This window comes from Myodes glareolus, chromosome 10 (genome assembly GCF_982192425.1).
Source record: "Myodes glareolus chromosome 10, mMyoGla1.1, whole genome shotgun sequence".
Classification (NCBI taxonomy): domain Eukaryota; kingdom Metazoa; phylum Chordata; class Mammalia; order Rodentia; family Cricetidae; genus Myodes; species Myodes glareolus.
Genome location: NC_142035.1, coordinates 900,300 through 926,979, shown reverse-complemented (window position 1 = coordinate 926,979; position 26,680 = coordinate 900,300). Strand labels below are relative to the sequence as shown.

Sequence of the window (26,680 nt, the reverse complement as noted above, 5' to 3'; positions counted from 1 at the left end):
CCTAAGATCCCCATTCTGTGGTCCCAGGTAGAGGATATTCCTGTCTGCCAGGAGGGCTCTCAAACAGGAAAGAGGGGCTGGCTCAGCTACTTTCGTCAGGGACAACAGGAGTGCTTGTGATCCTGGTTGGGAGAGACTGTCCTTTGACAGATCCCAGGCCCAGCCAGCAGATTCAGAGTCCACTGATCAGATCCCCAGGGACCCAGGCCTGGACCTGCACAGCGAAAGAGCTTGATGGCACTGCCCCATTCTCCTTTATCAGCCCGATTGACCTCAGTCCCTGGGAACCTAGTACAGCAAGCCCTGGAAAGGCAGGGATCCGGGTTCAAATGCCAAAGCTGTGATTCTGCCTTTTTGCTTGCAAGTAGAGAGAAGGGCAGAGGCTGTGGGGTCCTGGGGTGCTCTAGAAGGTTCTATGGCCACAGATGGAGATATCGGCAGCACATGGGCATACCAGGGAATGAGACAGGGTCCTGAATCCTGCAGTGTCGTATGTGGGTACATCTGCTGAGCTGGTGAGGGCAAATTCCCCGGGGACTCCAGCCCTGTGGATCTTGATCTGGTATGGAAGGGAGTAGGCTAGGCTACCATTTCCTAGCCTGATTTCCCACACCTCCCAGGGAACTTGTTTCAGTTTTCACATCTCTGAAACTGTGAAAGCCCGGTTTCTTTCTCAGAGGGCCATGGGGGTTCTGTGAAGCTTGGTTCTCCCAGGACATTCTAAAGTCATGTAATACTGCAAAAACTGCCCGTGGGCTCTGCTTGCCACCGAGCTCCGCTGTAGCAAGTGAGTGGGGTGAGATCATAGACAGGGTTGGCACCCAGATCTTTGCAAGTCAGGTGCCTCCTCGGGATCCTGCTGAATTCAGGATGGTGTCCCCCTACGCCTGAGAAGGAAGGCCTCCTGCCCAATCTGTTCTGCTCTCTCTATTCCTTACAAACAGTTATTTTTAATTTTTATATATTTTTTGAAACAGGGTCTTGCTCTAACTCTGGCTGGAATAGAACTCACTGTGTGGTCCAGGTTGGCCTTAAATCACAGCGGTCTTCCTGCCTTAGCCCCATGAGTGTTAGGATTGCACGCATGAGCCACCATGCCCATCTCACAGTGTCTCACAAGCCCCAGCCCCTCACCACCTCTCTCAATATCCACCCCTGATTGAGGGACTAGTAGTGATTGACAGCTTCTGGGAGAGGGAGAGACGGTTTTCTTTAAGGCTGGTGACCTCTGGTAGGCTGACCATGTTCCAGTGGATGTTGCGACACCCACGGATATATGGACAGCACAAATTGGACATTTAAAAAAAATAAAAAGAGTTGAAGTTGGGAATGGAGAGATGGGGATGGATCTGGGAGGAGGTGGGAGAAGAAGTCGGGGTGAGTATGACCAAAATGGACTTCAACCTGTCTGAAGTTATTCTTCCTCCCTCCCTCCTTTCCTCCTTCCCTCTCTCCCTTCCTTCCTTTCCTTTTCTCCCTCACCCCTTTTTTAAAACAGGGTTTCTCTGTGTAGCAACAGAATTTCTCTGTGTATCCCTGGTTGTCCTGGAACTCACTCTGTAGATGAGGCTAGCTTCAAACTTAGAGCTCTGTATACCTCTGCCTCCTGAATGCTGGGATATATATATAAATGTTCACCATGTTAAAAGCTTCACCGACAGTGAAGAGCTATTTGCAAGTGAATGGTTTGTGCTATTATCTGAGTACAGTGTCAACTGGGGCAGAGTGACCCCTTGATCTTCTTCGCTGCCCCTTCCAGTAATCCTGAGGACTTTTGTTTTACTAACCTGTAGCTATGGCCTCTCTAGAGTTATGATCTTCCTCTCTGTTCTGTTAGGTCTGTGGCAATGGAGTTCCTCACTTGGGGCTGTTTAGTGGAGACCAGGTCCCTGGGACCAGTCCTGAGGCAGAGCTCATTTAGGGAGGCGGTATCCCTTGTGCTGGTGCAGATGTCTGGCCTGAGGCAAACAATCCAAACCTTGAGCTCCTCCCAGGGCATGCCCCCCCCCGCCCCTTCCCCCATCTGACTAGACTGTCCAGACAGAAAGAGGTCAACCTGAGGCCAGATAGGATAGGTGGGCTGAGCCCAGCAGGGATCTCCTAAGTACTAGGGAACAGGATAAGCAAGTGATGTCATCCTCTAACATCAGGACAGGCTTGGTGTGGAAGAATGTGGTTGGGGCTGCATACTGTCCTGGACAATCTAGATTTCTAGCCAGTGTCTGGATCTAGCTCTACCCAGAACTGGACCCTGAATGGCTGGAGTCTCCCTCTTCTATGATTTTGTCAAAGTCTAGGATTTGATTCCAGAGGCTTGGGGGGGGGTATTGTTGGAGAGGTCCCCAAGCTCTGCCCCTCCCCCTATTTAGAGTTGCTTTCTGTCTGGTGGAGCACTGCCTTTGTTATGCGCCCGCCAGGAGGCCCCATGACACTCTCGCTGCAGAGAGCATGTGGCTGCCACTCTGGCCTCTTCCAGAAAGTGGCACATCCCTGGACACTGCAGTATCTGAACATCTAGTGGCATCTGCCTACAGTTAGAAGCAGGAGTCACCAGAGCTTCTAGAAAGGGCTAGAGTCAGGAGCTGGAGGTAAGTCACCAGGCACACTCCAGGGTCAGTGATGTTCTTTCCTGCAGACTGGCTCCCAGCTGCTCTTCTCTCCATGGGGCCTGAGGGTAGGGCCAGGGACTTGTCCTGTGGCCCAGAGCTAAGTCACAGGGAAGGCAGCAATGGCTCCACCCAGGAGCAGAGCAGACTGCACAGTGCACATAGCCATGTCCTGGGCCAGGACTGCATAGATGGGCAGATCTTGGGCCAGTTGCGCCCCCTGTCAGAAGAGCAAGAACCCCCTGGGGCTACCTTCCTTGGAGAGCCTGCCTTCCCTGAGATGGATTCAGAGGATCTCCGGTTGGCTTCCTTCTACAACTGGCCATCCACTGCTGAAATTCAGCCCGAGCCATTGGCTGCTGCTGGCTTCTTCCACACAGGTAAGTCTTGAGGTCTTTCTGCTGTGGTCTGGATGCTATTTATTACTCTTCCAGTCCCAAGAGTTCTGTCCATCCCTGCCCTGGGGAAGGAGCTTGTGAAAGGTAATCCTGTCATCACTGCTTGACCAGAGCAGGGGGGTCCACCCCAGTCAAAGTCACTATGAGATCCTGGGCTTGTGCTGGCCTTGTCCTGAGGGCCCCTCAGCAGGTGGGGGTTTCACCTGGATCGAATGGTTCTGCGGGTTCCCCACACTACTCAGGGATCCCCACTGCCATGTGGGAGCCTTGCAGACTTGGTTACAGAGGTGATTAGTTCCTTTCATTCCTGGACTCAATGAGACAAAATCAGAATAGCTTAAGCATCCTGATTTGTACCCATCTTGTAGGTAATCCTCCAGGCTTGCCATGCACCAGGCTAGGACAGGGACCAACTCCAGACAAATCCTTTGAGTACCTATTCTAGTTACAAACAGCCCACTCCTTTAGCTTGGACTGCTCCTTGCTCACGGCAGGGGTCAAGTTCTGGCTCCTTCTCTGCCTGGCTGAGGAAAAAGAGGCAGCGAGACCCAATGAGGGGCGTTGTAAGTATGAACATAGCCAGAGAAACTGTCACCAGTAGGGGCAGCAGGGGAGGAATCAATCAAGAGTCCAAACTGATTTAGGGTGACTGGACACTGGTTATGAACGGTTAATGGCTGAGACAGCTAGAGCATCCCTGAAAAGAAGTGTCCCTGAGGCCGGCAGGTGTTAGGAGGATTTTGTGGACTGTGGCTGTCTGCTGTGGGACACGCCTGTAAGCAGTCCTGTTTATAACCTCTTCCCACGGTTGAGGGAGGGGCAGAGAGCAGAGCTGAGAAAGGCCTGCCATAAAACCAAGCCTGGCTATAAACTGGTATGGGAGGAGTCACCTCTTTATCCTGTCACTAGGAATCCTTGGATGGATGCCTTGAATCTCCAGGCTACAGATGCTCCAAGCCTTTGGCCCTATCCTACCCACATACTTTGAGAACAACATAAATGCTAGCTCAGCCTTTTCAGAATGTTCTCGGGCCCTCCTGACACATTCCCCAGGCATTGCCTTTAATTTGCCTTTGAGACAAAAGAGATGCCCATGGTACCTTGCCCCCTTCTTGTTAACCTGCTGGCAGACCCCAGTCCTGACTGCCCAAGCTCTGAAGATCATGGAGGAACACCCTGGGGTTGCCAGCTCAGTGGGGTTACCAACCATGTGTCTCTGCCATACCCAGGCCAACAGGACAAGGTGAGATGTTTCTTCTGCTATGGCGGTCTGCAGAGCTGGGAGCACGGAGATGACCCCTGGACAGAGCATGCCCGATGGTTCCCCAGGTAAAGGCCAAGTGGATTGATGCAGGTCTGATTAATGAAAAGGGCCCTAAAGAACTCTGCCCAGTCTTCCCATCTTCCACAGTCCCGGGATATCAGGATCTCCCTAGGGTAGCAGACAACCCCGCTCTTCATGGAGCTCTCTCTGGAAGGGCTGCCTTGGTGGGCATTATCCTTTTCTAGGTGCTCAGAGTCCATTCCTGACTAGCTTTCCCAGCAAGTCCCCCGCCCCCGGAGATACAGCCCTGCCTGCCTGCCATAGGGCGTAATGGGCTCCATGGGAACAGAAAGCATGGGGCTTGAGTGTAGCAGTGGGGCTCTCAGAGTCCAGTCCTGCCTTCTGAGATCTCTTCCCCAGGTGTCGGTTCCTGCTACAGTCAAAAGGAAGGCACTTTGTGGAAAGAATCCAGGCCTGTGCCCCCTTGCTTGGCTCCTGGGTAAGTCCATCTGAGTCCATCTGTCCTCGGGACTCGGGGTTAGCAGTCCCTTGCTTTGTTACTTACGGCATCAACGGCTTTCCCGCAGGACCGATGGGAAGAACCAGAAGATACGGTCCCTGCCACCCCCTCAGGTGAGATACCCTGATACAGAGCCCTTGCCGTTTCATTGGCATTTGCAGCCTGTACATGGGTAAGACTGTTGAGTGCATCCACCTGCCAGTCAGCAGGGAGGGATTGTGCACATGTGCTGTGTGTCCAAGGCATAGGTCAGGTCACTGCATTCCCTCGGTCCCGCCGAGTAGGTTGCTAAAGGCACCAGCCAAAGCTGGGGATGTAGCTGCATGCTGGACTGGTTCTGCTGGGCAGTTTCTGAAAGCCAACTGAACTGTAAGGAGAAGCCTGTTGAACAGAGCCACAGAGGACACAGCTTTCCAAATCTCTTCCCTGGGCCCTATGGGACAGGGGTCTGAGGTTATTCAGGGACCCCCCAAGGGGATTTCTGACTTCAGAGACCCCCTGATCTGTTTGCTACCTTTGTGGACACAGGCAAGTGGCTCTTCTCCCTGAGCCTCACTGCTGTGAGACATGATGTGACAACACAAACCCATTTCAGAAGCACACGCGTCTGTGGGACACTCTGGTGCTCGGCAGGGCTTTGTCTGCTGTCTTCCCCAGTGATGGTAGCACCTCTAGAGAGAGGCTCTGAAATGCAGTATCCTTGCTATAAGAGGGCCAGACCTTTCCCAGTGCCTTCTGGGAATACACAGATCCATGTTTATATAGACAGAGCATACCACAGACCACCAGCCTTTCTCTGCAACCCATAGATCTTGGGATCTCTTGTTCTCTCTCTCTCTCTGTCTGTCTTAAAGATATCAGGGGCATCCGGGAACGGAGCCAGAGCCCAGGTGTGCCCAGCACAGCCCCCTCACAACTGATGGCTAACATGCTCCAGGAGGATGAGGGCCAGACGGCCGGGGCCAGAGGTACAGCCACCCCTGCTAGGCACTACTTGCCTTTCCTTGTCTCACTCCTCTGGGAATCCATCACCCTTTGTTTCCTGTCCCTCCCAAAGTGCCAAGTACATACAATCTGTGACTCCCTCGTCTGAGGGGCTTGGCAGGCAGAGTATCCTGGTGGAAGGCAGGCTCCTTGGTGCCCTCCAGGAAGCTCATGAATGGCGGAATGCCATAAAAACCTTTCTGTTCTCTAGGACAGTACTGGAACTTAGTGGCTGCTAGATCCTCTTTGGGAGAGGCCTCCCTTCCCCACAGAAGCTAGGCCTTGATTAAATCCAATTCTACTAACTGTGTACAGCTCCTGCCCATGGAGGCCCTGAATTGCTCACATCCAGAGGAGAGACACAACCTGAAGACATCAGTGAACCAGGTATAGTAGGGATCCACCTGAGGTGAATGGGTCACCTTCTTTCTTGGAGGAACTGCAGGGGAAACATGGGGGATAAGAGGGTGGGTCTGTGTAACAAGTGCATTCCCCCTGAGGAGTCCGTCTCTTGGGCCCTGAGGGTGCTGGTGACTTCTTGAGTCCCCAGGAGCTGGGTCTGTGCAGGAACAGCTGCGACAGCTGCAGGAGGAGAGAACATGCAAGGTGTGCCTGGATCAAGCTGTCTCTGTAGTCTTCGTGCCCTGTGGCCACTTAGTCTGTCCTGAGTGTGCCCCCAGCCTGCGAGTGTGCCCGATCTGCAGGGTGCCTATCTGCAGCTGTGTACGCACCTTCCTGTCCTAACCCAGGTGAGGTCCGGGGTCTTCCCAGCACCCTTCCTCAGCCTGGGTGTAACCTAAGGCTGGCAGTGGCTCTACAGATGGCCAGGCCCCACTTCTCACTCCCTCCGCTGGTCAGTCCCACTGTTTGGAATCCTTCATAGGAGGGGTCAGAGGGAAAGAGGGCTGGGGGACACCCGTTGTCTAGCTGGTCATCAAGGGCCTCAACTAGGCTTGGAGAGGTCAGCTTCAGGGGCACATGGGCTAGATTGGTGCTTGGTGGTCATGCCTGGGAGGGGGCACATGAACCTCAATTGTAACATAAATGTATCGCACCCCTGTCCTTGCTGAGAGATGGGAGCCATGGCCTTCTTATGCTCTCAGAGGTCAATGTGTCTGATAATTCTCTGGTAGAGGAAAGTGGTAGGCCAAGGAAGTCCCTGGAGCCAAGGACCTCTGACTCAGGCAAGCCTGATAGGAACAGAACTCACACTGATTCCTTTCCTCCCTCCAGGTACTGCAAGATGGGCACCCTGCCTGCCCCAGCCTGTCCCAGACCACACAGTGGGTCTGCTGGGGACACTCGGTATCGACCACAAACATAGCACAGCGTGGAAGAAGAGTTCCTGGTTGGTGTGAGGAGTGCTTCTGTTGTAGCTTTGGGAACCTATTTGAAGATAATAAAGTAGAAGGTCTCACTTTAGTGCTCAGCTAGGCTCTATACCAGATACCCGGCCTCATCTCTTAGTCCACGCTGAGCTGGTCTGTGCTCACCAGTGTCCAGCCACGTCTAATCGGTGTCCAGCCACAGTGTCCAGCCACGTCTAATCCCTTCACAACGCTTGGGGAAGAACAAACGCTCTTTCTGATCTCAGTGATCTAGTACTGTTTTCTACCCTTTCAGAATAGCTTGGCTTCAGGTGCCTCTTGAGACCCCACTTCTAATTACCCACGAACATTGTATATTTCCTAAAATGGCAGGTGTTCTCAGGATACTTGCCCAAGGTCCTTTTTTCTAAACTGTACCATCTACTTTCTACAAAGAAGAGTCTATGTGGTATTCCCAGGCTCCATGTTTCACCCATGGTTCCCTCTTAGCAGGGCTCCTGGTCCAGCTACAGGGAATGCACTGGCCTCAGCTAGGGTACTGCAGCATGTATTCAAGGCCTTTGTCACTCTTGGATCTTGGTGGCGGACTGAACCTTCTCATTGTCCCCTGATGAGCCCTTCCATACGTGGTCTGTGGTTTGCAGGTCCTGTAACCTCAGGTCAGAGCACTCTGGGGACGCCTGGGAAAACTGCCTAGGTTCACTGCCAGTTGCCCAAGAAGACCAGGGATCCAGTTTGTTTCTGTATTCTTTCATGTCTTGTCTTACTATTTTTTCTTTTTAGAAAAAAAGAAAGGAAGAGAGAAAGAAAAAAGAAAGGAAGAGAGAAAGAAAGAGAAATTACAAACTCACAGTTGCAGCCACCCTGGCCTGCAGTGTGCCCCGCCCCTCATTGGTATCCAAGGGGAATTTGGAAAGAATGCTAGGCGGGCAGGGAAGCAGGGTTGTGACTCCAGGCCTGGAGTCTCCTCATTGTTCCGGCGGCTGAAACTGGGTTGCCAGAGAAGGGTCAACTGTTCTCTCACTTACGCAGGCCTGCGGAGAAGGCAGAGATCAGAGGGGACTGAGAGAAGGAGGACAGTGTCCCTTCTCTTGGGGATTTCAGATGTAAAACACACAAAACCAAGGCAGGGATAGTAGCTCAGGCTATAGCAAAAATATGCCCGGAACTAGGCTTCTCCACACTCAGGGCAGGTACTGATCTTATCCTCTGATGACCCTGGCCCATTCCTCTGGGACTGGAAGTGGAGTGACTGTTTCACCCAGGGTCCTTTCATCCACTCAGACTCTCCACTGACGAGAAACCTCCCACGGACTGCCCCTAGTCATGGGGATCTATTGAGTCCAGGCTTGTATTAGGAGCTACAACAGGCAGCCTGAAGAGACTCCTCCCCTTCCTAGGTCTGTATTTCCTTCTTTATTCATCCTTCATTCATCCTAGGAGTTGAAGTCCTGCTACTTGTGATACCCATTACCCACAATCGTCTAGGACACCCTGAGGTCAGGCACTAGGAATCTCTGGGACCAAAGACAGCTTCACCAAGAGAACCCCTCAATATCCCTTCTGACCTCAATTCCAAGACTTCCAGGAAGCCCAGGCATGGCCATGGCATCTGTAGGGCCGTGGTACTGCTTTAGAGAAGGAAATGTGATCTGCCAAATATAAGAAACAAACACCCTCTACACTTACTGAAGCACTGATGCCCCTGGGGGAGTGGCCTGTTGGCATCCCTCCTATTCCTGAGACTCCAGACTTCAGTGCTGACTAGGGTTCTGATGAACACAGAATCTACCCTGCTGAGCCTTGAGCTCAACATGTGGGGCTGAGTTCTACAGTCACTGCACCCTGACACCTAACCAGAGCATGGTTTTAGGGGAATGGATTGACATACAGATGCCTGATAAAGTCTCCAAGGAGAAGAGCCTTGAATTGTGAGCACCCTGATGCAGGCTGAGTGGACCATACTTACAAATATGCCTGCTTGGACAAGAGGCTGGACGGCTTTTCATTGACATGGTACAGGGGGAATGGGTCAAATCCACCAATGAAATCAACTGAAAGAAATCAAGCCCAAATAAAATAAAACCCAAATGATGGAAAAAGATGGCAGAACGGAAACATTCCCAGTGGCAGATCTCCAGCAAAAGGGGCATTGCCAGGACTTGTGAAGGGGGGCAGGCACCTCTGCAAATCAGTCCCCTGTTGTATCTCAAACCTTGCTGGGATCTCTTGGGGGCACTGTGCACAGTTTCCTGGCTCTGTGGTCTGAATGAACCTTCCCAGAAGGAATCAGGTGAGGGGGCCAACAAGGGCCCTCAAGCCTGGATGGGGCTGCATCCCACCCTGCTAGATTCTCCAGTCATCCCCATGGCCTTTGTTAACATCAAGCCTCTGTCCCATGAAACCAACCCCCCCAACACACATACACACTAGTGGTCGCTAGGCTTGTTGGGTAAAATGAACACATTTCTGAAGCTCAGGGCTGGCTGCAGTTCTGAATTCAAAGAGCAGGTGGAGCTCCTGCTTCATCCCAAGCAGCTAGCTGAGGGCTCAATGATCAGGCAGCACCGGGGGCTTGATCCTAGGCTCAGGGACCATCCCTCACCAGCCTCCAGAATCAAGCCCAAGTCTCTTGAACATGGGGACAGCTGACTCCACGGCCCAACTCTCAGGGGCAACTGGCTTTGGATTTTAATTCTGACTCTGGAGAAGGCTCCATCCACAGGAGCCCTGACTGCCCACCCACCCTGTCAATCCTTTCTCTGTAGGTTCTTCCTATCAGACTATTTTAGGACTGGGAGTCCCCAAAGGGATAACTTGAAGCATTACTGTGTCACATTGCAAATCAAAGTTAAGTTGAAAGGTGTTTACATGCAGAGAGAAAAGGATAATTTGCCCAAATGGGTCCTGCCTAGTACTGAATGCCAACCAACATGTGTACCAGGCAGGAAGAGTGGCCCTTGCTATTGAGGACTCATGCCCTCCTTAGGCCACTGTGGGATCATGAGGATAAGTGTCATTGGGCCCAAGGGCTGCTGGGCCCCTTTTCATAGACTCCCCCTCTTCTCAGATCTTTGGGCTGTCACCTCTATGGTCAGGCCTTCCTGGCAGAAAGGGCATAACTGAGAGCCACCTTCAAGTCCTACCCAAGATAGCACAGCACTCAGAGTTGTCACTCGCATGTCACTTAGCTACACACTTACAGCTGTCTTCTTCTTCTGTGAGCACGCTGACCACGTAGCAGCCATAGACGAAACCCAGGAGCTGAAAGACACCAAGAGGCCAGACATGCGAAGCCGTCTCTCACTGCAGCAGCAGCCTGGGGATGGTGTGGATGACCCCATGTGTATCTGATGGAAGCCCTGCATCTCCTGGGCCTTGATTTCCTCCCCCGAAAAATGGAACTGGGATACTACCCACATGGCTTCCCACACTCCCACATCTTCAATTCTCCCTTAACTCACCCAGTGGGCAACATCTGGGTGAGGAATCCCACAGAACATGAAACCTGAGAGGTAGCTTGGAGGGGTAAGATCATGTCCTACAAATGGATGGATCTAGAAAACATCATACTGAGTGAGGTAACCCAGACCCAGGAAGACAAATATCATAGGTACTCACTCATAAGTAGCCTTTAGACATAAAACAAAGAAAAATCTGCCTACAGTTCACAATCCCAGAGAACCTAGACTACTAAGAAGACCCTAAGAGAGACATACATGAATCTAATCTACATGGGAAGCAGAAAAAGACAAGATCTCCTGAGTAAATTGGGAGCATGGGGACTATGAGAGAGGGTTGAAGGGGAGGGGAGAGGAAGTGGAGAAAAATATATAGCTCAATAAAAACAATAAGAAAATCAAATAAAAAAAAGATCACACACTGTGTGTCCTCCGAACCCAGAGAGTCAGGCCTGTCTTCCTCATGCTGTCAGACAATGTCCTGTGGGTCCCTTCTACTGTGAGTTCCAGGGTACAGGCCTCCCCCCCCCCCCCATATCGAGCCTCTGTTCCTGGCAATGTGGACAGGATGGGTTTGACTAGTGGAGAACCCAGCAGATCAGAGAGCAGGAAAATAAGATCCCACAGCTAGCAAAACTGCCTCCCTGCCCTGGTGCTGACAACTCACTCCTCGTGTATTATTTTAGGACCCAAAATGCTGCCATGAATCTCAGAAGACTGCACTGTCCCCTGTGGGTCCCAACATAACACCTGTATTGTGTATACCTGCCCCCTCCCCCACACCTCCACCTGGCAGCAGCTCTGCCTTCCTGGGACCCTGAATGATTTGGTGCACACAAATATTTCAGAAGGCACCAGCTAAGCAGGAGCTATAGTGGGGTCTCAGAGAACCAGAGAGGAGGCACCACAACTAGGAGGAGCCCGAACAGTGAGACCACTGGAGACTGCTGTGGAGACAAACGGACAGAGATCCACCTGTCTCTGCCTCCCAAGTGCTGGAATTGAAGGCGTGCGCCACCACCGCCCCGCCCCACCTTTTAATTTTTTATTTTTTTAAAGACATCTCCAACTGTCCTGATACTCACCAAACAGGCAAGACTGGCTGGCCAGTGAGCCTCATGAATCCACTTGTCTTCCGCTCCCAAGCACTGGGATTACAAGTGTACACCACTATTCCTATCTTTCAAAAAATACTTTATTATATTTAATGAACCGGGGGAGGTGATTCATGACTTCAACCCCAGCACTTGGGAAGTAGAGGCAGGCAGATCTCTGTGAGTCTGAGGTGACCCTGACCTACGCAGAGTTCCAGGACTTTCAGAGCTATATTGTAAGACTTCATCTCAAAAATTGCTATATTTATTTATTTATGTGTGTATGTATGATGCATGTACACAAGTCTGTTCAAGTATGTACACCTGTGAGCGCACACGGAGGCCAGAAGAGAACTTCAAGTGTCTCACTCTGGTATTCTCCACCTTGTTGCCTTGAGACAGGGTGTTGGGATCTGAACTCAGAGTCTTAGGCTGATGCAGCAAGTGCTGTTACCCACTGAGCCATCTCTCCAGGTGGATTCTGTGGAACTGAACTCAGGTCCCATGCTTGCAAAGGAACCATCTTACTAACTGATCTACCTTCCCAGACCAGCTTTTTTATTTTATTTTTCAGAAAAGGTCTCACTATGTACCCAAGTTGGCTTTGAATTGGTGATCCTCTTCCCTCAGTTTCTAAGCCGGGAATGTAGGCTTGCGTCACTATGATCACTTTCTCCTGTATGATCAGGTGATTTTTTTTTATAGATTTTATACAGATATAAAGCAAGAACTTGGCCTCTGTGAGGGCCCAGATGTGCGGGGCACTACCCTAATAGTGAGGTAGCAGACACTCCTGCATGGAGGAACCTAGCATAGGGATCCAGGTTCAGTGGGCTTCAAGGCGTTTGTAGCAGCTTCTCCTGCCCTTATTTTTCTATGCAGGATGAAGTGTGACTGGATGAGGCCCTGATTAGCCTTTGGAAAGGGTCCTAGTGACATCAGCTTTCTCCACGACCATCCAGGCAGAATTCATGAGTCAATTTTTTTGGTCTTTCCAAGACTCCAGTCTCTGTACCAACCCAAATCCAGACACATAGATAAAGTATCCACATCTAGACTGGCCCTGAGGGTACCAGGACAAGATGCTCTTCTGTACCAGATTCTGTCCTGAAAGGACAGAACTTGGGACATGGTAAGAGGCCCAGTGGCCAGCAGTGAGGGACCCCAGACTTGACCCTGGAATCAGAGTGGCCCTTGAAGCTGAGAGCTCTGGAAAGACACTTTACCTGAACCACCTGACCACAGTGTGAAAGGCCTTGAGAGCGAGGAGCGGGCTGGAGACTGGGCTGGGAGTTTGTATGCCCCCGATGCCCACTCTGGATACAAAGTGTTCCTCAGAAAGGCTCATGTGCCTTTCGCTTGGTCTTCAGCACGTGAGACTGTTGATAGGTCGTCTGAGGACCTCATAGTCTCCTTGCCATCTGTTGTTCCTGAGTGGGGGTTTGTCTCAATGTTTCCTTTCTATCAATAGCCAAGGAAGAGTCCAGCCTGGATTTAGTCCTTGTATTAGCTGTGAGGTCTCAGAGAAAACATGTGGGCCATACAGCCCCCATTTTACAAAATGTCACAACTTCCTGTGCTTGGTAGGCCATGCCAAGTCCAGACCCTGGGCCCTGCAGGGAGGCTGAGACCTGAGCTACCTGTGTTGACATAACAATGAGCCCAGCCTCAGCACCAGCACCTCGGGCATCTCCCCATACTGCTTTTTCTATACTCTCCATGGCTCCCTGGCCAGCTGAATGGGTTGGGGTCCTGGGGAAAGGCTTTTGGGGTTCAGAACCTCTGATCCCCTGGTACCCCATGGCTCTGCACCACTGAATCCTGCCTCCCAACCTCCCTCATCAGCTGTAGAGTGCCACCAGGCTTTCTATCCTGTTACCTCTTGGGTCAAGTTCTGGACATACATGAAAAATAATGGAATCTCTGTGTCTCTGAAATCAGGAGACTTGTATTTCCTCTAGGCTCTCCCTGGACAACCTGAGTCCAGGGGGACATGCCCATTGACAGGATGGCGGCACCTGATGCTTGCTAGTGACGTGCCGCCTGATAGGGTGGTGACCACGAGCAACACAGGAGCTACCTGGTCATGGAACTGTTCTGCCGCTCACAGAGCAGGGCTCCCGGAAAGCGATGCCATCTCACAGTGCTAGGAAATTAGCCAGATCTCCACAGACTGTTCCCTGTCTCGCAGGATCTGCTCTGTGGCAGACTTCTCAGGGCTGTGGGCTCACCGCCAGCCCAGACAGCCCACCGTGTGCCAGGAAGTATGCACCTTCTCCTGCTTTCTCTCCTGGGAGGTGAGAACTTGCGAAATATCCCCAAGGGCCCTGAGACTGGGGGGGGGGGCACTGAAATGCTCTCTTAATGCATCAGACCTGCCGAGATTAAACAGTCACCAGTGGGGCCCACTTGCAGCCTTATTGGCTGGTCTGGGGCTTCTTTCTCCCTTTCATTGTCTCTCTGAGGTCAGCGTTGGGGTCTTTACATTCCTCCTTTGCTGCACTATCCCTGCGCTGAGCAGATATGGGAGCATCCATCTTGGTTACTCCAACCTGCACCTGTGCCTTTGCTGTTCTTGTGTGCCTGGTACTCCACAGAGTCACCTGCTAGAGGCTGAAGTTTGATTCTGACCCCGAGCCTGTCTTACAAGAAGCATAACGAGGCTCTGTGGTGGTTTGAATAAGAATGGCCTCCCATAGGATCAATGCTTAGTCCTAGAGAGTGGCACTATTTAAAAGGATTGTAAAAGTTAGGAGGTGTGACCTTGTTGGAGGAAGCATGCCATTGGGAGTGTGGGCTTTGAGGTTCCAAAAGCCTATGCCAAGCCCAGTCTCTTTCTCTTTGCCTATGAATCAGGATGTAGCTCTCTGGTATTTCTCCACCACCATGCCTTCCTGCCTGCTGCCATGCTCCCCACCATGATGATTAATGGATGAAACCACCGAACCTGTAAGCAAAGTCCCAATTAAATGCTTTCTTTCATAAGAGTGGCGTTGGTCGTGGTGTCTCTTCACAGCGATAGGACGGTGACTAAGAGAGGCTCAAGGATAGAGCTCACCTGTGACTCCTCTACTTTTTGCAGGATATGGAGGCTGATACCTTTGTGTAAAGGAAAGGCCCTGTCTCTGCCCCCAGGTAGAACAAGCCCACAGCCTGAGTGCCTGACACCACACTCACCGCCAGCAGGATCTGCAGACCACTGTGCAGGGCTTCCATATAGCTATACACCGTGGCACAGCCAGCATCTACCACCAAGGACTGGCCATGCATTGCTCCCAGGCCAGTTGTGGCTGCCTCTTCATGAAGACAGCCTGGCCCATGCTCTTTCCACCAGGAGCGGTGCCGGGAGAGATTGAAGGTCAAGAGCTCACTGTCCTGGGAACAAAGGAGCGGGACAAGTTAGGATCAGAAGGCAGCGGCCTCTACCAACCACAATCTGGAGCAGGCAAGGACGAAGGTGGCCAGTCTCCCTCTACCCATTCCTCTTAGGCTTCAGCTGTGTGGAACAGGAACAAGTGTCCCAATCTGTTTCTCCATGGGAAAGCCTGATTTTCATGGCTTCAGCCCTCATACCACTTCCTCCAGGAACATCCCTTGCCTTGGGCGGCAGACCTTAGGACACACTATTATGGTGTCTAGGTTCCTCAAAGCTCTCTCATTCACGTCCCTGGCCAAACTGCCACAGTGGGCCTTGGGTCTCAGGTCAGTGACTGGCATAACCTCAGTTAGTGCTAGTTCAGTCCACCACACCACTACATAGTACTCTAGGCTAGGAGAACAAAGCTGTACCAATCCAGAGCTTCCTCAGGAAACACATGACATGGTTAGGGCAGAGGACTCCATATGACCACAAGAAGAAGGTCTCTTTCAGGGCCTCCATCCCACCATCCCTGAGAAGGACACACCTGCACACTTTGGCCAGGTGTCTACTTAGTCCCTGCTCCTCCCTGGTACTGCCTGGTTCCAAGGACCTCTTCCAGAAGACCTACTCTTTGTGCTACCTAGCCTGAGGCCATGGTCTACTGATACCCACAGTGCCTTACCAATAACCCTCACCACCCACAAACCAGTCTTGCTGAACTTTGCTGAGGCACTGATAACAGCCCAAATAATCCGAGCGCTGGGGTCAGCACTATGCATCAAGCTCCTGCTTCACTAGGAAATATGCAGTGAGCTGTATCAAGCATCACATGGTGATCCATCCAAGACCCAGTGGACGAACCCCTTCCCATCTTTACTCACCTTCGAGAGGCCCCCCACTTCCAGGTAGAAGCAGATAATGAAGACATTCCAGGTAACCCAGACAGCTGCCCACACAGCATACTACGGAGGCCAGAAAGAACAGGGCAGAAGTTGAACCCAGCAGCTTCAGAGATGAGATCTGATTCTCTCCAATGCCTTGGAAGAAAGCCCTTGAACGCATGGCAAAGCCAGGACTCCCTGAATCTGACCTTCCCGACACTGAGCTTGGAAAGAGTTACCTAAGCCCACCCTGGGGATAGGTACCAACCTAAGGCATTCTGCCCAAGCTGCCACCAAGGACAGCAGGGCTCCTACTCCCTGAATAGAGGCAGCCAAGCACAGTGGACTCACCACCACAATGTAGCGTGGCCGATACTGAAGGGTGCCGAAGAGCCCCAAGATGACCATGATGATGTGGATGAAGTTGGCCAGGATGGGTGCCCACTGGTAGCCCAGGAAGTCAAACACCTGCCGTTCCAGAGCAGTGACCTAAGAACAGGTGGCCCATGAGGAGCAGTGGACACTAAGAGGCCACCTCCAGTCTTGCTTCCCTCCTAAGTACCGTTCACATCTATTTTAACATCTGTACCAGCTGGGGCACAGACTGCCTCTTGGTTATAATCCTGAGTAGGTATTGTGTGCTATGATGTGGCCTTTACAGCAAAAATCAAGTCTGACAATCCCAACCGTCACCTTTGGAGGGTTCCTCTCTTGGGTCAGGCTGTCCCCTTGTCTCCAGTTCCTCATCTGGAGACCAAAACAGCTGAGATTTTTTTGTTTTTTGTTTTTTCGTTTATTTTGTTTTGAGTCAGGGTCTCTCTACATAGTCCTGGCTATCCTGGAACTTGTTAGGTTTTAAACCGGGGACAAAAAGCTAAGGTACCTATTTAACATATCAAAACAGACCTGGACACCTGATTCTTCCTTCATCCCTAGGTACCCACCTACCTACCTACCTATTGCAGAGCCTTCCTGGCTGGCATATCCCCACCCACCTAAACTTCCTCAGTCCAGAGACTTCCCTGTATAATCCAGTCATTTGGTTACCTGGCCCTTCCATCTACCCTTTACCTTCCTGGCCTCTTGGTTTGGATGTCCCTTCTCTCCTCTCCTATCTTCTCACATGGCTCAGGGTTATGCCCATTCTGGACTCTCCCAGGTGCCCCTGCTTCTGGCTCTGCTTTCCTTCTTATCTGCAACAAACCTTCTCCTCCAAAACACCTAGGACCAGTCGCATCATTTCCTTTTTCTTTCTTTTTTTTTTCATCCAGAACTCACAGAGATCCACTTGCCTCCGCCTCCCAAGCGTTACCATCATGCCTGGCCCATAGCCATGGCTGTCCAAACTAGAGGTTAGGAGGGGCCATAAACAAGAAGCACAGATCCTAAAATGTTGTCCATCTGCTCTGGTGGCAGATGAGACCCAAGCCTGCACAGATGCTGGACACGGAAGCCCAGAGAATCACTGTCTCCCGGTAAAGTGGTCTTTCTATGGTTGTCCGGGACCGTTGCGAATAAGATAGCTCTTATCCTGATAGACTGGTCACACTTCTATTCTAGGGACTCCAGTGAGAGGCGGTAGCTCTGAAGACACTACCCTCCATGCAAGAAGGCAGGGAGATTAATGGGAAAGGATGCATGGTATACAGTGAACATGCTTCATACTTGGGGAAACAGACTTATGCCAAGGAGAATCAAGACTCTAAAGAATTCACCCACCTGCTCGTCTGTCCACCCATCCTTTACCATCAGTCCATCCACACATCATCCATCTATCCATTCACCCATCATTCATTCATCTGCCCATCCCTTCATCTACCTACACATTCCTTCCCGCTTCCATCCATTTCTCTGTTTGCCCATCCTTCATTCACCACCCAACAATCCATCCTCTAATGGACTCCATCCCATGTGCAGGTGTAGGTGGAGGAAGAGAAAGTATGGCTAAGTCCACCAGGTTCCAGCACTTTCTCTGGAGCCTCTGTGTTTAGGATGACTGCATTCTAAATCCGTGTTAAAGGAGCAATACAGTGGATCGGAGCCCAAGACATTCACAGGATACCACTGAGCCCCTGTGTACCAGCAACCGGGTCAGCCCTGGAAATGCTGAGGCAGTCTCTGACCTACAGTGGCTTCTGGTATGAAAGAGAGAAACCAGTCTTGTTCTGGCTATTTTTCTGCTGACTAGACACAAGCCAGAGTCTATAGAGAAAAGGGAACTTGAAGTGAGAAAATATCCCCACCAGTCTGGCCTGTGAGCAAGCCTATGGTGCATCTTCTCAATTGATGTTTGGTGTGGGGGGGCCTAGCTCACTGTAGGTGGCCACCCTGGGCTGGTGGTCCTGGGAGCTGTAAAAAAGCAGGGTGACAAGCCCTGGGGAGCAAGTCACGTAAGCCATGTAAGCCACGATTCTTCATGGCCTCTGCCTCTGTTCCGGCCTCCGGGTTCCTGGCCTGTTTGAATTATTGCTCTGATGTCCCTCAGTGTTGGAGTATGACCTGAGAGTTGTAAACCGAGATAAACATTTCTCCCTGGGTTTTTTATGATCACGGTGTTTCAACACAGTAATAGAAATCGTAAGATATGTCTGCACACAGTGATGAAGGCCCTCCCCAAGGCTGGATGCGCTGAGATCAAGGGAAAAGCCAACATTGAGTCTGCAACTGGGAACACATGCTGTTTCCAAATCTGCAAGACCTCCTGCCATTGTATCAAGTTTGAGTTGAGCAGTTTGGCCACCGGGTTGCTTGCCCACAGATGCTGACTTCAATGAAAGTACTCAGGTTCTTCCCTGCTGCTTGGAGCTCTGTAAGATGGGACTGATCCCCAAAGTCTTCTGATAACACCCAGGAAACACCTGCAATTGGGTATGCTCTGGCATTACTCTAGCAGCTATGAATGACTCAGAAGCAGTGGTGATGTCCAAAGAAATCTCAAAAGAGGATTGCTAGCAAGCACGCTCTACAGAAGTCTGGGGTTCTCTGGGTGATGGCTGGCTTGGGCTGCTAAATGGAGAGCTAAGGGCAGACTTTGTATCAACACCAAGAATGGCCCAGCAGAATTCATTAGTAAGGACCCCGCAGAAAGCCACAAGCTGCTCACACTCACTGTCCCCTGCCCATTCACAGAGTTCCCAAACCCATCCCCTCCCCAAGTCCTGAGAGTTCATAGCCTCTGCCCCATCTCATCAGAGTGCTCACACCAGTGGTCCCTACTTCCTGTCGTCACTCATCCACTGTAGCCTCTCCCTGTCATAGAATACTGTAGTCAGTGTATGGCCCTCTTCTGTCAAAGTGTTAATACATACTCTCTTCTCTTCCTGTCACAAAGCATTCACACCTGCTGGCCCCTAATGGGTCTCCACCATGTCTCATGATTGCAACTGTTGGTGGAGGAAGCCTCTGCTAGCCAGGTTCCCACCTCCAAAGACCCTTCCTAATGCTAGTTCCTCCATGATGCTAGCCTCTTGAAGAAGGTGCCTCCCTATATAGGAGTAAACCCCTTAATGATGCATATGGAGGTTGAAGCAGTTCCTTATGAGCTGTCAATCATCAAAGATCAGCTCTTATCTCTGGCCTTTCACAGTGTAGACAGAGAGCTGCTTGACCAAAATTTTGGCTCCTAGTCAGGCCTGACGGGCTGTTTACGCGGAGGAAGAGGATGGTTCAGCACTAACTCTCCATGAGCGGACACAGTTGATCTACCTGGTGGCTCCTGCCTCTTTATTCACATGCCTTTCACATGGAAGGCATGCATGGCGGGCTCACTGGAGAGTTCTGCAGGAGCTTTGCTTATTTTTATAAGGAATCATTTGTCTGTCTTGGAACGACATCATCTCTAAGGAATTGGGAGTTGGTGTCTCAACCAGGATACTCTTCTCATTGGAATATGCCAAGAATCCTTCCAGGGTTGGTTAGGAGTCTACTCTGCCTGCAGGAGACAAGCGGGGTCTGGTATTGGGGTGATGTAAATGTCCCCAAGAGGGTCTCCCTGAGCCTCTGTGGGTTTTACCTGAGGTGAGAACTGCTCACCTGGCTAGTCCTTTCCTGATCACGTATGTAAGCAGTGGTGCCAGAGCCTGCTTGGCCTGCATAGTACGGACAGCTGCAGCTCATGTGTGTTGGCCCCACACAGGCATGTCAGATGCTGTAGTCACCCACTGTCCACAGCAGACACTGCAGCCAGTCTTAGAGGCCCCAAACAAGAAGGACATCTCGGGACATCTCATTAGAGCCCTGTGGCAAGTATTGGGCAGTCTTAATGTTGAATCAGCACTGGGACTACACAAGACACACACACACACAGAAGAGCGAAAAAAAGCAAACTATGTGACTTTCAAGCAATTCAGGAAAACAGCACGAGAAGAGGCAGCCAGTGGCCAAGGTGTTAGGGATGAACCTGAAAGTCTCCCACAGGCTCCTGTCAGGATGTCCGCCCCCCAACTGTTGACACTGTTTTAGGAGGCAATGGAACCTTCAGGAGGTCAGACCTAACTGTTGACGGTTGTGCTCAGCCCTGGTTCCCAGGTTCCCACCTGTGTTTTGTTTCCTGGCCAGAGCCATGTAAACAGCTATTGTGACACTCTCTTACTACCAAAGGGAGCCGGTCATACGCTATAACTTACCAGCTATGAACTGAACTCTGACGCCATGAATCAAACTGAAGTTGTTCATGCTAACTATTCTGTCACAGCCATGAGAAAAACAACTAACGCCTCAGGTAAGTCACCCCACCTGCCTCCTCATGGTCTGGCCTCATAGTCAAGCCATCTATATCCTTCCTTAAAACCTGACTATTAAGAGGGAATGAGGTCGTAGGCAGAAGAAGCAAGAGGGGCTTCTGTTCCCTCCAGAGAATGGGTGAGTGTCACCCTAAAACCCCTCTTTCAAACATAAACTAATTCCACTTGAGTGGAAGGTGAAAAGACCTGAGGAAGTCACACTGCCTGGGACACTGTACCTTCCCAAGATACCTTGGGCCTCAGGAGCCAATGTGCACCCTGGGGTCACCAGAGGAGCAAGAGGGAAGTCAGGACCAGCCCAGAAGCTTTTGTCTAGGAAATCAGCTACGGGTAGGTTCTGACCAGGTTATTAAGACCTAGAGTGGAAAGGACAGTAACTCACACCCCAATGAGAAGACAGTCTCAGGACAGCCACGCTGTCTTCCCTAGAAGGCCTTAGAGCTCAGGGGTTAACAAATGCCAACACTCAGTAGGAACCACATCTGAAGTGGGACTTATGATTGAGGTGACAGCCACCCTGGCCAGGCCTTGACCACTTGGTTGTGGTTGACTGTGCAGTCACAAATGCTTGTAGTGGGGATTTGCCTTTTACCCACTTCTCGAGATGGTCCAGGCCATCTCAGTTTGAATCTAGAAGAATTTCTGTGGCTGCCCAAAGGGTTTCTGGGCTTCTCTTCTCCCACAGAAAGTGTGTCCTGTAGGACTAATGAATGCTCAGGCCCAGGGCTGTACACAGCAGGTAAGAGGGATGAAGTCCCACCTCCTCAGCCTCCCTGGATTTCCAATACATGGCAGAAACAGTCCCTCAGGATTCATTCCAATGGCTCTCTGGATCCTGAGTTTCCAGTCCAGATGCTTTGTCCCCAGAAGTAACCAGGGAATGCCTGGGATGCAGGTAAGTTGGGCCACATGTGGGTTCCATATCTGTACAAAATACAGAGCCAAGTGTACATACGTCCACTTGCAGGTGTGTGCGTGTGTACGATGCAATGGCAGGCAGGAAAAAGCCAAAAGCCAGATCCAGTCAGCATCGAAAGCCCACAGGGCTTCTTGCCTGCTATTCCCAGACTTGCTGTCCTGTGGGAGTGATTTTATAACTTTCTTTCAAGGGAGATTCTTACTGTAATCTGCCAAATTCCTTCAGAACCTGCTCCTCCTCCAGCTCAGACGCACCCTGGTGGCTCTGGGCCTGGAATGTGGGGTCACAGGGTAGGGGTTGGGGTGCTTAGCAGCACCAGGACTGTCAGCCACAGCCTCTTCCTGAGCAGGGAGTGAGAAGGGTATTCCAGAAGGGAGTTACCCAGCATGCCATTCTCTTGCAAACAGGAGGAGAGCAGGCCCTGGAGGCCCTTCCCAAGGAGTAGTTCAAGTCTCCAAAACAGTCTCAACCCTGCCTCGCCTCCACCTAGAGTCCCTGAAAGATGAGTTTCAACGGTCAGGTTGAGTATAAGACCTCAGATTCCATGGTTGGGAGCATACCTGTACCTCACTCCACTGCAACCCTTATGCCCAGAATCCCCAGGATTGTTTACCTGGTGTTTTAGACACGGTCAACCCTTTATCAGCTTCTCCCTCTGTTATCTAAAATGAGCAATTACTCTCTGAGCTGTCACAAGCTGTCCTGGTTCAGTGGGCCCAGGATTCTAGGATGGCCCTGACCTTAGCTGTCTGTTTTTCCAAGTCTTTCAACCAGAGTTTGCAGGTCAGGAAGGGCCCCTTCTTCCCCGCTGATCTGAGAACTCATTCTTATCCTCCTCTCTGTCCCTGCCCATTTAGATCCCACCCAACGCCTTTTCGTTGCATGCCCCACCCTTGCTGACCCTCCCTACTATGCTCCTGATGTGGAGCACAAGCCAAGCACAGCAGTCAAACGCAGCACATTGAGGCCTCAATAAATGTGCAGAATGACTGATGCCCACCAGCGCAACCTTCTGAAGAGGGCCACAATGCTACCCCGCCTGCCCACCAGCTCAACCTTCTGAAGAGGGCCACAATGCTACCCCGCCTGCCCACCAGCTCAACCTTCTGAAGAGGGCCACAATGCTACCCCGCCTGCCCACCAGCTCAACCTTCTGAAGAGGGCCACAGTGTTACCCCGCCTATATGATTTTTGCCCACTGTATAACCAGTACCTTGCACCACAAGGAAGTCTACAGAGCTGCTGTGACCCCGGGAAAGTGACAGCTCCTGCAATCCTAAAAGACACCTGGTGTCTAACTGTCTGCCACCATGGAAATTCCTGTCCCTCCCTACTTCACCTGTCAGAGATCCCAGAAACAGTTTAGGTTCTGGATATGTGGCCAGGAACATGTCTAGATTCTAAACTTCAGTTCGAGGTTGTGTCAGAGGCCACCTTGGGGCACCCAGATGGGTAAGAAGTGGCCTGGGGACTGCAACTCCTCCCTTTGCATCCCTTTCTACCTTCAGCTTCCTAGAAGGCTCACATCTGTGACGTCTCTGAGCGTCAGTGGGGACAGGAAACAGAAGGAGTGGAATGCTTCCAACTCTTCCAAGCTGTGTATGGTGTGGTGTGTGTGTGTGTGTGTGTGTGTGTGTGTTCCCAGCTAGGACCTCACACATGCTAGGCAAGCACTCAACCGCTAATCTGTACCTCTAGCTCACTGCTGAGTTCCCAGTGTGAAGCTGTTGGGAAAGCACTCAGGGCTCTCAGCACTGTCAGATTTGCATGACAAGCCCTGGCTGTGTAGTTCCTCTACTGCTCTCATTTCTCCAGAAGAGTCAGGCTCCTACAGAACAGCTGACAATGAAAATCCTTCTGAAGGAGGCACCAAAGGGCTGTCCACCCCAACTCCATAGAACAGATGACAGCAGAGGCCTGTCTGAACGTTCACGATGGGAAGAGTTGATGGAGCCCCAGCCACAGACTGCTCTTGACCCATAGGATGAGGCTCTAACAGCACCCAGCCTTGTAGACCAAGCCTCTCACTCAGACGATCATCCACCTTCACCCTTCCTTCCTCCATCCATCAGATCAGACCCTGGTGCCTTCTCTCATCTTCTGGGGCAGGAATATCCTTCCTTTACGCAGGACTCCGCACCTGCATGACCACAGGCGACCTAAAGCTCCTACCCTGGACCCAGGCAGACAGTGGCAGCATTTCCCCTCCCCCACAAAGTACTTGCCTGCTAAGGTCACATGGTGGTCTGCTCGCACACGTGTTCCAATCAACTGTGAGAGGTGCTAACCAAAGTCTTCCTACATACAACATGAAAATGCATGATCCAGAATGAATTTCAAACCTCAGAGCCCAGATGTCCCCATCCCAACAGGCCCCTAGTTCCTGGAGGGCCTGAACATAAAATTACAAATCTGGGGGGGAGAAAGAAAAAAGAAAAAAAAAACCAACAACAACAGGGGACAGAGGTCAGCCTCTTAATAGATGACTAGGTCTGACTAGTTATCATCCTGCCCAGTAAGAAGAAGGAAGTGCAGGTGAAGATGCCCCCCTTGGTCTGCTAAGAAACCCAAGGCACTGCCCTGTGAGGCCCCAGCTGGAGGCTGGATCAGCTGCACTTGTCTGGAGGTCCTCAGTCTGAGGAGTAGCCCCTGGTTGTCTCAGGAATGGAAACCTTGTAAGAGGTGGGAGTACTTCGCATCCTTTCCTTTCTGAGCTAACATGCCCGGAAGGACTGTGGCTACAAATGAGTCTCCCATTTCATGGAGGTTGGTGATTTAGAGCCGGTGGCCCTGCAGAATCTAGCTGCAGACCCCTTCGTGGGCCCTGAGTCCTGTCTTGTTGCGAGGAGGTCTGGGAACAGTCTCAGCACAGTGCTGGCTCAGAGCCGACAGAGTTCCTGCTGTTCTTCAGGGAGAGTTGTTTAGGTCCTTTGTCCGGTAGCTTGGTAACAAGAAAACTCTCACGCTTGTCAAAAAAGGGAAAGCCTCAGGACCCCTCGCTGCTCCCAGCTTCCTCTGCTCTCCACTCCATGCAAAGACCAGAGCAGTGGGTGGCATTGGGCCTGTTCCTCCCAGAGGCCCAGGAGGGTAGCCCGCCCCCAACTGCCCGCCAGAGCAGGACAAAAGACCCTTGACAGCTCCCTGGGACATTTCAGCTGCGGCCCTGCTGGACAAAGCAAGGGTACACAAGCGCCACAAAGTCCTTGGGTCTTGTCTTGGCTGAGTCTGAGTCTTGGAGAAGCCCTGCCCAGGGAAACCCTACAATCCAAGCACCAAAATGACCCCCCTCCTCTTACTTGCAGCTAAGTTCCCAAAGTCCGTCCTAGACCTACCCCTGTATCCAGGAGAAGTCTAACAAGCAGGAGCAGGCCCTGACTATATCCTCTTGCGTCACAGGACCACATCCCTGAACTGGAGGTGGGAGGAGCACCTGCTTCTCACACCATATGTCAGAGAACACTATCTTGCCAAATCCAGAACAGGGAAACCAAAGTCACCCCTGTCCCCAAAAGCTGCTGTGTTTCTTGATTCCCATAATAGGGCAGGCTCTAAACTTCAGAGTCAGCCAGCTCATCCTGTCCTTTAGCTGGCCATTCTGCAGGACTGACCAGGTAAAGGACTCTTTCTTCCCAGGAGCCCCCCGAGGGAGCACCTCACAAAAAGACAGTGGCTCAACATTGCTCCAAGACTGGAAGCAGCTCTCTCAAGTTTGACCCTGCTCAGTAGAAACCTGCAGACCAGTAAATACCTGGACCATGGACTTCCCTGCAATCCCACATTATGCCTGGTGGCCCCTGGAAGTACAAAACGCTGTGCTGCTGGGAGGACAGGACACCAAGCAGCCTTAAAGCGGCTTTGAAAAACATCTCTTCTTCCTCAGGGACCTCCAGCTCTAGCCAGTGGAGGAGGCACCCAGTCCAGCTGGGTCCAGGTCCACACCCAATTCAGAGACAACAAAGCTACATTTCCTTCTTAAGACCAGACACCCAGGGCTCATTAGCATCTACGCAAAGGAGTTTCCCCAGCGACCTTTGTTTTAGACCCTTCCTCCAGCAGCTCCAGAACTCACATCCCAGGCTCCAAGCTCAGCGAAGTTGCTTGGTGTCGTCCAAGTTCTCTGACGAGACTCTTCACCTAGGAAGTCAGGGGGCTCAACCCTAGGCACCCGGGCCTGAAAGCCTCCTCCCTCTACAGGTCAGGGAGATTGGGAGACCCCAGATAGACAGTGCCCACGCACAAGCTGGGAGTGCCAGGCGATCGCATTCTCCCGCACACCCAACTCTAATGTCCACACTCAGGCACTGAACTTTGCTGCGGGCTCCGCCACTGGTGCCACTGCGGTAACACGCGAACTCTTGACCACAAGCGCCTTCGGAGCGTGTGGGCATCAAGGGGACCAAGGGCTACGGACCACGCTCCCCGAACCACGGACACTGGACCTGAGTGCAGCTCCGGGGGCAGCCCCGCCCAAAGGCTTTTGTTCCTAGCAGCCAGGGCCCCTAGAAGCTCCCCAGCACCTGTCACATCAACCGGGACACCGCTTCGCGAGCAAACATAGCAGGGCACAGCAGAGATCCAGCACGGTGGCTGCTCCCCTCGCATGCCTGTCAGCCAGGAAAATCGGCCAGATCCAAGATTATCCCAGGAGCCTCCCGAGGTTGGTTCGGGTCCGGAGAGCCAAGCAGAACACCAGGACTCACCAGTTGAAGAGCGCAAAGCGCAAGAAGCGTACAGCGGCCCGAGCAAGAGCCCATGGTATTCACGCCTCCCGCGGGCCCCTTTGCTGCTAGAGTGGGCCGGAGCCCGCCGTACGCGAAAGCTTCGGTCCACGGTGCCCCCGCCCCTCCTTGCCTGCCGGACACCGCCTCCTTCCAGTTTGCAGATTCCGTCCCAGCTTGCCTCGGGTAATAGACCCCAGCCCAGGCTGCCCCCTTCCTTTTAGATCCCGCCCTTGCCCACCCGCTCTTCAGACCCCACCCTCTCCCCCTCCCCACCCTCTGGGTAACAGCTGCTCGGCGTCAGTCTTCACTCACACACCCCTAGTACTTGTAGCCCTTAGGGGCTTCAAGCAGTCCGGAGAAGAGGTGCCAGACCCCTTCTTAAAGGGGCAATGACACAGCTT

The 26,680-nt window shown here is 51.9% G+C and overlaps 2 protein-coding genes across 6 annotated transcripts; one reads left to right on the top strand and one right to left on the bottom strand.

Moving 5' to 3' along the window:
* Nucleotides 1-2,494: 2,494 nt before the first annotated feature.
* On the top strand, nucleotides 2,495-6,516 carry Birc7 (baculoviral IAP repeat containing 7). 2 transcript variants are annotated; one of them, XM_085696255.2, is made up of 7 exons: nucleotides 2,495-2,986; nucleotides 4,234-4,333; nucleotides 4,689-4,767; nucleotides 4,856-4,901; nucleotides 5,643-5,756; nucleotides 6,088-6,159; nucleotides 6,323-6,516. In XM_085696255.2, the coding sequence occupies exons 1-7, from the start codon at nucleotides 2,620-2,622 to the stop codon at nucleotides 6,514-6,516; spliced, it is 972 nt and encodes a 323-aa protein (XP_085552381.1). In that variant the 5' UTR covers nucleotides 2,495-2,619. The 2 variants fall into 2 exon arrangements, with proteins under 2 accessions (XP_085552381.1, XP_087767534.1); XM_087911408.1 differs by lacking the exon at nucleotides 5,643-5,756.
* Nucleotides 6,517-7,834: 1,318 nt separating this feature from the next.
* Nkain4 (sodium/potassium transporting ATPase interacting 4) lies at nucleotides 7,835-26,441 on the bottom strand. 4 transcript variants are annotated; one of them, XR_007233440.3, is made up of 8 exons: nucleotides 26,259-26,438; nucleotides 16,249-16,386; nucleotides 15,898-15,978; nucleotides 14,833-15,030; nucleotides 10,304-10,364; nucleotides 9,070-9,154; nucleotides 8,669-8,752; nucleotides 7,835-8,134 (listed from the first exon to the last, which is right to left on the bottom strand). XR_007233440.3 is itself a non-coding variant. In XM_048441329.3 (7 exons), the coding sequence occupies exons 1-6, from the start codon at nucleotides 26,310-26,312 to the stop codon at nucleotides 8,670-8,672; spliced, it is 615 nt and encodes a 204-aa protein (XP_048297286.1). In that variant the 5' UTR covers nucleotides 26,313-26,441; the 3' UTR covers nucleotides 7,835-8,134; nucleotide 8,669. The 4 variants fall into 4 exon arrangements, 3 of the variants coding, with proteins under 3 accessions (XP_048297286.1, XP_048297285.1, XP_048297288.1); XM_048441329.3 differs by lacking the exon at nucleotides 9,070-9,154 and having other exon boundaries at nucleotides 26,259-26,441; XM_048441328.3 differs by lacking the exon at nucleotides 8,669-8,752 and having other exon boundaries at nucleotides 26,259-26,434.
* Between the last annotated feature and the right edge of the window lie 239 nt (nucleotides 26,442-26,680).

Bases quoted from the DNA above. Each gene is read 5' to 3' on its own strand.
- Birc7 (XM_085696255.2), top strand. From the start codon at position 2,620: ATGTTCTTTCCTGCAGACTGGCTCCCAGCTGCTCTTCTCTCCATGGGG. The intron at 2,987-4,233 runs GTAAGTCTTGAG...TGCCATACCCAG, and splicing joins TGCTGGCTTCTTCCACACAG to GCCAACAGGACAAGGTGAGA. The intron at 4,902-5,642 runs GTGAGATACCCT...TCTGTCTTAAAG, and splicing joins GGTCCCTGCCACCCCCTCAG to ATATCAGGGGCATCCGGGAA.
- Nkain4 (XM_048441328.3), bottom strand. From the start codon at position 26,312: ATGGGCTCTTGCTCGGGCCGCTGTACGCTTCTTGCGCTTTGCGCTCTT. The intron at 10,365-14,832 runs GTGAGTGTGGTG...GGTGTCTTTCAG, and splicing joins GTCTGCAGATCCTGCTGGCG to CTCCTGGGTTTCGTCTATGG. The intron at 9,155-10,303 runs GTAAGTGTGTAG...GATTTCTTTCAG, and splicing joins CACAGAAGAAGAAGACAGCT to TTGATTTCATTGGTGGATTT.